Source organism: Coccinella septempunctata, chromosome 1 (assembly GCF_907165205.1).
Source record: "Coccinella septempunctata chromosome 1, icCocSept1.1, whole genome shotgun sequence".
NCBI lineage: Eukaryota > Metazoa > Arthropoda > Insecta > Coleoptera > Coccinellidae > Coccinella > Coccinella septempunctata.
Genome location: NC_058189.1, coordinates 41,879,718 through 41,892,371, shown reverse-complemented (window position 1 = coordinate 41,892,371; position 12,654 = coordinate 41,879,718). Strand labels below are relative to the sequence as shown.

At 33.2% G+C, this 12,654-nt stretch overlaps 1 protein-coding gene across 2 annotated transcripts in view; it reads right to left on the bottom strand.

Annotated features, from left to right (window-relative positions):
* LOC123316127 (dual oxidase) overlaps nucleotides 1-12,654 on the bottom strand; it is a 66,380-nt gene that overhangs the window by 39,200 nt on the left and 14,526 nt on the right. For both annotated transcript variants that reach the window (XM_044902120.1, XM_044902116.1), the window contains exons 2-3: nucleotides 3,255-3,335; nucleotides 560-909 (exon numbers count right to left, since the gene is read on the bottom strand). In XM_044902120.1, the coding sequence (XP_044758055.1) occupies nucleotides 560-909; nucleotides 3,255-3,335 (431 nt within the window). The remainder of the gene's footprint in view (nucleotides 1-559; nucleotides 910-3,254; nucleotides 3,336-12,654) is intronic.

The window sequence follows — 12,654 nt, the reverse complement described above, 5'->3', positions numbered from 1 at the left end:
TGACCGAAGTTCTTCAGCCTGTGTTAATAACATTTCAGTAGTGAATATTATATATACATAAGAAGCAATTAAAATTGAAACTCTAAATGTACAAAAAAAATCAAAATTGCTGGATTTCTTCTAATATTTGTGTGCAGTGGAATGAAACCTTTTTCTCCTAGGTCTCTCTCCACACAAAATTGCTACAAGATTTCCTTGTTATTTTCCTTTTGAGCAAATTTCTTGGAGACCTCGAATGACAGAATAATTTAATCATATCCATAAAAAATTACAACAAAATCTCAGATCACATTCTTTGAGAAAATTATTTGAAATTAATGTCATTTATTTCCTGAATAGGATATTGTATGAAACATTTTTTTTAACTTTCTTTTCAGTTATGATTAAGCGAGTGGATTTTATGGTTCGCAGGTATTTCGTAGTTTGCTTATAGTTTGAAATTTCAACAAATTACTTCTGTTGTACTTACAAAACAATTCAAAGTTAAAGTATGTCCATTAATTTCGATTTCTTCGAAAGAAGGACTTAATGATAGCGATCTTTAATCTTCTCAACTCACTTGTTCTCTAGGTGCATTCGGACTCTGTCCTGTTTTCTTGTCATAGCTGGCTCTATGAAATGGAATATATTTGTCACCTCTGCACTCCTTGTCGTACACATCATCACATTTTTCAATCTCGATATGATGCATCTCTATAGGGCAGCCACTTTCACTAGACATTACAACTTCGTTTGTGACCAACTGGCCGAAATATGCCAGTAGAGCGGTTCGATTCCTCATTGAGCTCAAACCATCTAAGCCTCTCATGAATAGTCTGCTCAGCTTTCTTGCACTTGGTCTATTTTGACCGGCCAGCATGTATACTCCGTCAGAATATGCTGATGGGGCCCTTCTGATAAGACGACTATCTGCAATGTAATGAGATAGATGAGCAGAAATTGCCTGAGATTTTTGTTATGTGTAGACATATATAGGTATGTAGGATCTAGGTTTACTCTGATAAATCTCGATAATGACCGGTTCCTAATTCTTGAGAAAAGAAATCCCTCATAAGCATCCACTTTGTCAGAATCGTTCAGGGTTAGGATATACTAATATAGCCTGTGTCGCCTATGATATGCTAGTCAAAGATTATAGAGTATAAAAAGATGGGAAACGAAGCGACTAAAGCGATGTGAACGTCATCTGTGTTTCAAGTGTGTTTTTAAGACGCCAGGACTAGTTAAAATATTAATTCTGTAAGATTTCAGAAAGCCATTTTGATCAAAGAAATTTGAATGTTTTGATTCTCGTAGCGATTTTTGTTTATCTAGCTATGTAGTTATAGTTGCTGCTCATTAAATTTTATCGTCTAATTTCTTGGTAAAAACCCCGAAATATCGTTCGAAAATTATTGAATGGTGAAGAACTGTGGATCAGGATAAAATAATAAAATGGTTTTTTCGAAATTAAGTTTTTTACTCAACTAAGGAAAATGGAATTCAAAACAACCTATTGCACAGAAATAACACTTTCGACATTTAGCAGATCTCTATATATACTTTTGTGTATTAGTCATTTGTTGTCCAATTTCTGTAAAATTCTTTATAACTTGCAAATAAAAATTTAGCACATCCAACAGCGTTTTAATTTTAATTGATAATAATTAATTCCAAACAATGTTCAGATGAAAACTAACATCCTGATCACAAAACAAAACCATACAATGGTTTTGTCGCTCAGGATGTTTGTTTTTTGGTCTAAACAAGGTCGATAAGTCGATATCAAAATTAAATACAATTTCGTGCGCCTCGATTATAAGACAGAAAAGTGTTATCAAACAGTTATTCTGTATTGAAAGTTCGTTTTGATCGCAATCTCATTGTCAAGTGTGTTTTAACTGACCAAAATGTAGTCGGTTTTCAGTAGTAAAGATATGAGGGTGATTCCTATCTTTCTACTCTATAATCTTTGATGCTAGTTTTAACCCTTCTCGCAAATAAAGTGAAGGGTAGGGAGGTCTAATAGCATATACAAGGCTGCAGTTGGAGTAGAGCTGAATGCTCCCGAAATCTTGGCTTGGCGTTATTTTGCAAATTTGTTTTGGGTTTGTTGCGTTCTGTCCTGCACATTATATGAAAACAGTTCAGCTTATTTTTCCCCCTTACATGTTATAAAACAAAGAAAATATAAAATAAGCAACATCAAAATTGAAAGGACCCTCATATGGATAAACCACATTGAAATTTGAACGTATTGTCAAATGAAATTTAAGCTTAAAAACTCAAATATATTCTGAGATGCGAAGGTGAACTCAAAATTCAAAATAGCTATTGTCCTCACATGTCTGTGCCTCTTTCTGCATGCGAAAATTAAGACGAACGACGCAACAGTTTTTTTTAAATATTTTTGTAGAGTCCCACCCCACCCTAGACAACCTTTTTTTCTCCACACAATCCATTATGTTAGTCTTCACGACGACATTCAAGTAAATACCCATTTATCATAGTAGGCTCTCCTTTCCATGAGGATTATTTACTTGTTAAATCGATGTAAAATGATCTTTCGAAAAAAGGAACGAGTAGTTTTACGGTTTTATAACTGATTTTTACGTCAGTTGAAGAAAGTATCATTTCATTCGTTACAATGAGAAAGTTAATGCAGGATCTTATTAGGTGATTTTAACATCGTAATTGGCTTTAAATTACCCTTTGCCACTTTATACTAACAAAGATCGTAATTTCGAAATTGACCGTCATTCCAATTGTTGTATTCTCAATTTTGATTACAATTGAGTTAAGCTTTTGAGGCGAAAAACATAAGAAATATTGAAATCTGCGAACTTATATTCGAATATTTCGACGCCCACTGTGATGTTTCAATAATTTATTATGACCCTGTGTGACTAATAAACCCTTTTGCGAGTTTACTGTTTGAGATTAATAGTTAACTATCCATTAAAAATTGTAACTCATTTCAGAACGTGATGCTAAACTTGTAATTCCAGCAATATTATGTACGAGTTCAGATTTCATTATTTTATGTCACCATTTCCAGGTTTCAAAACTCGTCATCTCGAGCCAGTGAGCTCATTTGATCATAATTCTTTTATTGATTTGATCACAGTGCGGTTTCTTTCCCAATCAGAGCCGTTTGTGTTCACTGAAAATTTTCTACAAAAATTTTTACCTAGAAAAAAAATTTACTACCATTTCAAAATCATTCAGTTGAAGGTTTTATAGAGCTGAATTCTTTTACCAGAATAGGCACTCACCTTTTGCTCCCCAATTTGGATGGGCGATATTGTTGAACCATCCATCGTATCGTTGTTTTTCAGCTCTATCATATAGTTTTTCTGCAAAAATTGAAATTGATTAGATATTCGTATCATCGCTTTGAGAGTTGAGAATTGAACTGGCTCTCGTATCCTGTCAGATGTCGCTAGGGTGTATTTCTGCACCATAACGGCTGCTGACATCGAATAAGTGGCCATCAACTCAATCCGTTTTCGTCGAGGATCGAGTTGTGTTGCTCTGACGAGATCAAATGAGACCGAAACCATGGACAGCATCTTCTCTTTCTCGACGAAATAAATTTTCTGTTAATACTTTGGAGTGATAGTGGTTGATTTAATATCATGTGTTATGTATCTGAATTAATTTCTTTTATAATATTTTACAACCAAAAGCTTAGTGATGCCCCCGAGACCAACGAGACGAGACTTTACTGAAGTCTCGTCTCGAGTTTCGTGCGATAGTCTCGTAGTCTTGTGGTTCATAACGATTTGTGAAAGCGGAATATTTAAATCTAATTATATAATATTTATGACACATACTCTACATACATCTAGTTATTAATCTACCGATAAGTATTTGCCTTTGGAAGTATAACAGTGATAATTCTTTCAAATTTGTTAATTGAATAGAGTCCTTCCCCACAAAGATTTTAAAATTTTCTGTTTCAATCGACTCATTCTTATGTTAATGTTATAATATCACGAATAATTTCAGAATATGCCATCAAAATCGGCATAGAGGTATAATTTTGGGAAAGTAATCTGAAATATTATAATCTGTTATCGTTCAACTTTAACACACTGTTTGACTGTTTGATTTCCCCGCAATAAAAGCTTTTCAAGGCATATTTGGTCCTATCGCTATATTTCTATTCTTAGAGTATGTCTCAATAGTTATGAATCACCATGTATATTATAATTGAATGCTTACTAACAATGTTTCCTCATAAATAATGAGAATAACGATCCCTAGGAAATCGTCAACACCTAGAGAATTGTATTATTCCATTAATTGAAGGCTGCAAAATACTGTTAAATCGTATTATTATTATTTGTTTAGGCCACAGCTGCTTCAACTTACACGATTTCATTTTTCAGAGTGAACGCACAAATGAATGGAATATTTATGAAATTTATCAAAGAACACCTCGTGTTTTACATGAACACCAATGGAAAAAAAATAGGAAAAAGTGATATTAATACGAAGAAATTATTCCAAAGTTTTCAAATTCGGCAGCAAAACTCCTTTATTGTCCAAAATATTCACGAGACTACGAAACCACTGCGAGACTCTCATACGAGACCGAGAAAAGTCTCGTCTCGTCGATGAGATATCGAGTCTCCTGTAGAAAACGAGACGAGGCGGTCTCGTCTCGTCTCGTCTTCTCGAGAACGAGACTCTCATGGGCATCACCACAAAAGCTTAATTTTATCTCTCGAAAACTAGTCAAGTATGATTTTTGTGTACCCCTGCACACTTATGGTGAGGTCAAAAGTGCAACACATAAAAAATTGAGGAAATTTAACCCGAAGTCATTTACTTTCCAAATGGTTGGATGTTTATTTAAAAAATGGAATGTTTCCGAGGACAAAATTATATGTTTATCATTTGCTAGGCAATTCTTATAACAACCCACATGCAAAAATTCCCAGGATCCTGTCTCGATGAGCGTAAGTTAAGTAGCGATATTATAAGCTACCTTTTTCATCCTGATCTCACTCAAGAGCACGAGGAGACATTTGAAAAGTAGGCCGACCTTCATCTGATTCCGGTTGCATTTCATTCAACTCCAGGTGATTCTACACGTGAAAATATATTATTTCAAACAGATAATGAGAGGTTGGATTATTCGATCCGTATCTGACTCGTTCTTTATTTATGATGACCAATACGCTAAGCAAGAATTCCAGGAGTGAATGGTACAATATTCTTGATGAGCGGATTCATTCTAATTGATTACCCGAACGCATCCTAAACGCGTCAACTAATCCTGGTTTGATTTGATTGGTTCTTGCGGTCTTCGAAACGCTATTTCATGGAAGTTGTACGGATTTAGAATTAGTTTTTTCCTGTACGATAGCACAATACTACTTATGTAAAGTCATTTTTTCTACCTTGACCGCGAGATTCATTTGGACACACAAATAATCTAAGAAGATAACAAAATATTATGAGCATTATTTCCAATCACATTTTGGAACTTACTTGGTACACATTTTAAGTTTTCACAATAAGCTGTGCCACCTCTGGAAGAACAAAATAACTTTCAGAATAGCTAGCTAAATCTTCGACATTACACATCTGTGGATCTTTCAAACAGAGTCGTATTCAGCCAACGAACCCAATTTTTCAAATTATACAGATACGTTCAAATATTCATTAGATAGCGTCCAATTTAGTTTCAATAATTGGGTTCTTTGGATTTTTGGTATTTTTATGGTACGTAATGGTCATGAGACAACTGGAAAACGTGCGTTAAATCTTGTTTTCGAAAAATATTAATCAAATGAATGAAAAACTATAATCCGAAATTCATTTCATTCGATGAAACCGTTTGTGAGATAGAAGTAAAAACAACATTTTTTTATGGTTTTCAATAGCCTCTATCTCTTAAACCGAGCCGATTCGGAAAAGGTGGTAAAGGAAAAAAGTGTTTTTTTAATCTTTAGAATCTACTGTTAAAATATTTCTACGAGACTCATCCTGTATTGTAAATTCGCTACACAGTGTTTATAGTGATTGTGCTCACACTGCTCACAATTGTGTAAGTACTTCATGTGGGAAATTCTTTTGTGTGTTGGCATTGAACAAGGAGTAGGAGATCCAACTTAGACCTGGATTCGCCTAGTGGTGATAAGATGAAAAGTAATAAATGTATATAGATCTACCGTTGAAGTGGATCAGAATATTTAATGAAATGGCTTCAATCCAGAGAATTTACAATCGTTAGAAGAACGGACTATCCTGCTGAAAAAAATAACATATGGGTCATAGAACTGAAAAAAAAATTTTCATTTTTTCAAGTATTCCAAACATAAACCAAGATATAGCGAATATAGGTAATCGAAGCAGTAAAGCTTCAGAACTTCTGACATTTGAAGGAATTGAAATATCCATGATTTCTGCATTTTGCTATCTAAATATTCCAAAAACAGAGTTTAGGAGTCTTTGAAAAATTTTCTTAAACACTTATATTTCTAGAAAAGTAATCGTTGACCATCGAATTTGGGACTCTCTGCGCACTGACCGTAGCCAAAAAATTTAACCCTGCCAAAAATTGAAAAAGAATCTCTGAATAGGGAATACTCCTTCTGATGAAAATGATGTATTTTTTATGAAATATCTTTGAAACATTACATTTTGAAATAACCATTTCAACCGTTTCCCAAAAAAAATTATTTTAAGCACTTAAAAATGAAAAATAAAAATGGGTATTTAAGATTTAAAGTGTTTCATGTGGATTGCACAATTCGGCAACATCGACTGGAATATGCCTTGATAATAAAGGACAACAAATACATTATCTTGATGAGATAGACAAAGATGGCTGTCTATGAGGTCTGCGCCGAACGAGGAAGGTCGTAAAATTTTATAGGATTTTTATGGCCGGTTGCAGTTGAAGCTCGCCAGTAGTACGCGCCTGTAGATCAACAGCTGTTATTTTATAAATAAGCTGATCGGACATTGTTCTTTTCATTGTCTTCTATGCGCTTTGCCAAATCGTAAACCCCGCACAAAGCGATTCAAATTTTAAAACCCTATATTTGAAGGATGATTTTGAATAGTTTCCGCGGTGAATTTGAAAAAATCATGAATGAAACTCATAATTATTCAGTTTAAACTTGCATATGCAGTGATAACCCAAATTGAGGAGAATTCCCCATTACAAATTACTGAAATTTTTTCCTCAGGATGAAGACATTTTCACATTTTCCATTGAACGTATCAATTTCCATTTCACACAGAAATTTTTTATAACCAAAGTTGGAAGTAAAACCTATAAGATTGCTTCGACACACATTTCATCAAATCCTAGCTCTCGAAATTGATTAAATTGCCACTCCTCTCATCTTTAACTAAGCGAGAAACAGTGCAGACGAAAAGTGTTCTATGACGTGTACACTGAGAGAACGAAATAGTGAAATTACAGTGAAAATCTTGGGTTATTTGTGACCAACGATAATCACTGGAATTTCACAAGGAATATTTTGAAACGAAAACCTTGTAAAATCACAGAAAATATAAATCACAAGTTGGTTGTGATTTCACATGAAATTTTTTCTAATGATTTTTCTAGAAACTAAACCTGTGAATACTCATTGTGAAATCACAATGGAATTTTATGGTATCAACTGTAAAATTACATTTTTTCTGTGAATTCGCAAAGGATTTTTACAGAAATAAATTGTAAAATTAAAAAATTTTGGACAATTACAGGATTCATTGTGGAATCACCTCTTGTTCTCGCGAAAATACGTCGTGAAATTTAGCATCAATTAGACCGTAAAATACTATAATGTTGTGAATAAACAGAGCAGATTCACAGAATTTAATTGTAAATTTCAAGTATTTGTTAAAATTCCAGATTTCATTGTAGAAATACCCCACACCCTTTTAAAATTACTTCGTGAAATAACCATGAAAATTACTGGATAATTGTCTTTATTTTGTTATTCATCAAAGTAGTTGTACAGAACTAAATTTGGCACAATCACTGCCTAAAATATACATCAATATGGAAAAAAAACATTCAATTAATTAAAAATAACAACTACACCATAAAATATAGTCATCAATATGGAAAACAACAGATATGAAACATTATATCAGTTAAAAAACAACCACAACATGAAATTAATATAATCTTCAATATAAAAAGCAATATGAAACATTACATCAAACAAAAACAACAACCACAAATATCATCCAATATGATTAAACATTTTTTTCAAAATATAAAAAAAAATCAACATAATTGTGAAGCATTCAACTGTGAAATATCAGCCTCTGAAAATATTGATATGAGTGTGCGCTTATTTAGCGGTTCATATCATAAGAGTATAAACTTAAAATTCAAAAACAAAGTATACCTAGTCTTTTTCCAACAAAAAAGACACAATCTTCTGGAATAGATAAATTTATGAATTTGTTTTCTATAAAACTTGCTTTTGTCGTGCTTGACTTACTTCCAGAATCCGGATGAATGTTGAAATGCATCCTTCGGAACATCTCCATAGATTAAATTGAGGGCCTCCCTGAATACATAGGTTGTAAACACATATCGTTTTTCCATAAAGAATTCGTATCGGTGGTTTATTCCTGAAAAAAAAAATTAAATAAGTAGGAATCCAATAGGCAATATTTCGATACAGAATAAATGAATAATAAGTTGTATGCATGCGGTGTTCAATTTTTTTCATTAGTATCTGCCAAAGGAAAACCACAAATCGAAAAAATAAACATCGCTTTCAAAAAATTATAACTATCTACTTACCAGTATTCCAGTATGTATTACTTTTGTCACACACTTATTGAAACCTTGAAGGAACTTGGAAGGCAGAAATACTTGGAACTTGAAAGAACTAAATCATATTAAACAAAAAACTGAACCATGTATAACTCTTCGCACTTCAGAGTTCTTGAAGACACAGTGGATCATTCCAGAATGAATTGGGTTATGGGGTAAGTTAGTGAGTATCTACGATAGGATATGGGATTGGGCAACGAGCAGGTGCCAGTTGCAGGAAAGGTTTTGATTGGCCACAGAATGAATCTGGAAGCAGATAAAAGTTGTGATTTTACAATTGCATTATGAAATTCCATTGAAGCTGTGAATTCGGATCCAGCCGAGCGACGTCACGTACCGCATAGGTGGAAAATGACTTGATATTTGCAATCATATTGTAATATTACGCTCAAGCTATGAATGTGTTTAACACATTTTTAAAATAGATATTTTACAAGAATACCCAGACTTACGAGTTTTGTCAGCAGTACTCAAAATATTTTCTGACCAAGTGACAGAATTTGTTTTTCGATTATGGTTGAGGAGGAATGCAGGAACCTAACCTAACCTAACCTAACCTATATTCTCCTATATGAATTATACAAAGAATAGAATAAGATATATTTTATTTATATCTTCAGAAATGTATTCATATAAAGAACAAGTCGAGAAAAAAATTTCTACAAAAAACGTCATTGTGGACTGTCTCAATACGATGAATAAATTAGACAAGAAGTCATCTGTATGGACTCTATGTTGTACTGATGGATCAAAATTAGAAAGAGGTACAGGCATTGGGGTGTGTGGACACAGATCAATATAAGGCAGCAGTCCAAAATGAGGAGGGGAGGAAGCATTAAAAAAAAATCCTGTACACACACTCCTAGACATGCACAGAATAGTTATAACAACAAAAAAATTCTTTCCTTTACCGATCTACACCGGAAAGCTCCTGGAGCTGCCATTAGATGAGCTTCTGAAAAGTCAGCTTCAGATGAGACTCTTCGTGGATTGGAAAAAGAACAGCACAATTTTGGCCTTCGTAAGATCATCAGTTGTTTATTAAATTTCAAGCGGCATCTTTGGAACGCTCTAATGGAAACCGATTGATCTTTTTTTTTTATTCTGTTTCCATATTCGAGAGAAATATTTTGACCATAATAAATTTCAACAATTTCGCGTAAGATTTTTCTCTTGCTGTAGACATGTAAATAAAAAGTGTTCTATCCTTGAAGGAAATTGTGCCGCGATATCATGTTGTACAATTATATTTTTTCGTGGTAATTTCACAACCGCCGTAATAACACATTGTATAAGCACATTTGTGAAGGAATTTTAAAATTAAAAGGGTTCTGCATTGTAATTCTACAACACAGCATTTTTTTCTTCGCAAATTCACAATAAAAATTCTCAAATCACAATAACTTTGTGAAATAACGTTGTGAAATCACATTTTCATGTGATAATTCACAAAATTATTGTGATTAAAAAAAAATTTTGATCACAATAATGTTGTGAAATTACCGTTTCATGTTGAAATTCGCAAATTTATTGTAATATTGCATTGCAGTTGTAATTTTTCAGGTGAATATTACAACCCTTGTGATATCACAGAGAATTAACACATATTTTCTGTAAATTTCATATTCACTGTAAATATACATGATAGTTTTACATTTTTCATGAAATTTCGCAACACCCTTGTAGAAACATCCAGATATTAGTTGTGAAAAAAATAATCCAACCGTGTAACTGTAACCTGTCCAGCTAATATGTGGGTAATTTCACATTGTAACCTCAAGATTTTTCTCAGTGTAGGTCGACGACAAAAAACTACTTGAACGATTATTTTATCTTCGCCATCTTGAAGGTTATTTAAAGATTTTTAGATAAAAGTTTTATCTTTAGTTCTACTTCCTGTTGAAAAAATATCCTGTTTCGAACACCTATTCTTTGTCCAAATGAAAACACTCGCAGTTGATTTGAATCAAATATAACGTTTGAATTTCTTGAAACTCCTTATACCATTTCCATTCATAGTATACCTTAATAATCCGCAGCTAATTTTCAACCAATATGTTGTTATCTAGATTCTAGACTCTGAAGTATCCTAGCGACGAAGAATTAATCATTTCAACCAACTTCTCTCAAGAGAATCTAGGTCACTTGGTATATTTTAAACTAGTTACCAGTCATGAGTAATATTGAGGTTCGCAAATTTTCTACATGTCGCTGTTCAAATCTTATTTAATGTGGCCAACTAAATTAACCTTCGTTCGAAAGATGATAAATATTACATAAAATCAATTTTTGAAATGACCTTTCACGCCTTGGCTCCTTGAGATTCAGCATCTGGTTTTGAGAACTAGATCATTGCTTTTTATATTGTAGGGAGAACCAAAGTTCAACAGTGAGATCATCTTTTGTAGTACCTAATTGTAACCAACAACGGTGTTAATAATGAACCTAATGTTGTTTGAACAAGTTAACTTGTTTCCTTTTATAATTCTATTCTATTTTGCTCCACTTCTTCATCCCTTATAAGTGCTACTTATTATTATTCAGGCAATAAAAAAGGTCTCTTGAAGATATAAAAAAATATGTATATAAAATAATCCTATTGAGTATAGGAAGTAGCAAGATGTTTAGTAGCAGGCTTAGTGGGTCAAGTTGAAAATTTGTCTGAATGGCCCAAGCAGCCGTAGAGATAATAAAGGAGAGAGAAGAAAAAGAATAATGATTTTGGAGATTTCAGGAAAAACTTGAAATAAATTTTTTCGGACATAAGCAGTTCAAGTTGAAGTAACTTTGTTCCAATGTGAGATCGAGCTCATATTCTTCCAAAGGAAAATATGACTGTCAAACTATCACATATATTTTAAAGGGTTCGTATTTGGATGACAAAATAATTTGTATATTACACCTTCATTTTCGATGCACAAAATGATAAAACGTTTCCATTGAAGTATTCCATTAGAAACCACATATAAAAATATCTCCGGTAATTTTTGGGCCAAATTGAGGAAGAGTTTCTTTGAAAGGATGAGGAAAATTAGATAAGGGAATTGATTATTGTTATCCCATAACGATTTCCTTCCGATCAAAGCTAGTGTCTTAGTAAGGGATGAATTATGTAGGAAATTGAATCCTGAATGGCGGAAACACAATACTTTTAAGTTTTGAGTGTTGGCTTCACCATAATCAGTTCTGAGAAGAATTATGCAACCAGCATACTCCGTCAAAATGACGTGATAATTATGATGTATACTGTATATCTAAGCAGATAAATTTAAGTTCTTCGAACCCAACATACGTGTTTAATTATACTAATTAGGAGTTTATCTGACATTTATTACGTATGGTTATTGTTTGTCCGATTAAATCTAACTGCAGACTATACCCAGTACCTTCAAAAAGAAACAGCTATGAATTGAAGTGAATCAATGTATTAGATACATGGTTTCAAGAAATGATTGTAACATCATAGCTGGCTTCGAATCATGTTGCGCTGCACCTTAATGAAGAGTTTTGAATTTAATATTATAGAAAACGGACGCCCACTCAATGGCGGATCTACCGCGGTACGCGTAGGGCCCCAAGGTCTACAGGGGCCCCCGATCGTATGCACATTTCTTTAGAATCGGCATCCCTTCGATGCCGATGTGTCGAGAGAAGGTGCAAAGTGCAAGATAATTATTTGGCATTTCTTAGTTCTAAATGTTGGTCATATTCATTCAATAATCTGAGAACCTAAGAAAGATTCGAATATTGTTGATGGTGATGACCGAGTATTTATCCTTCGCTCTACATTTCATATTAGATATTATTATGGAAAACTATAGTGTTGGTGTAAATAAACGATTTCCTTTTAT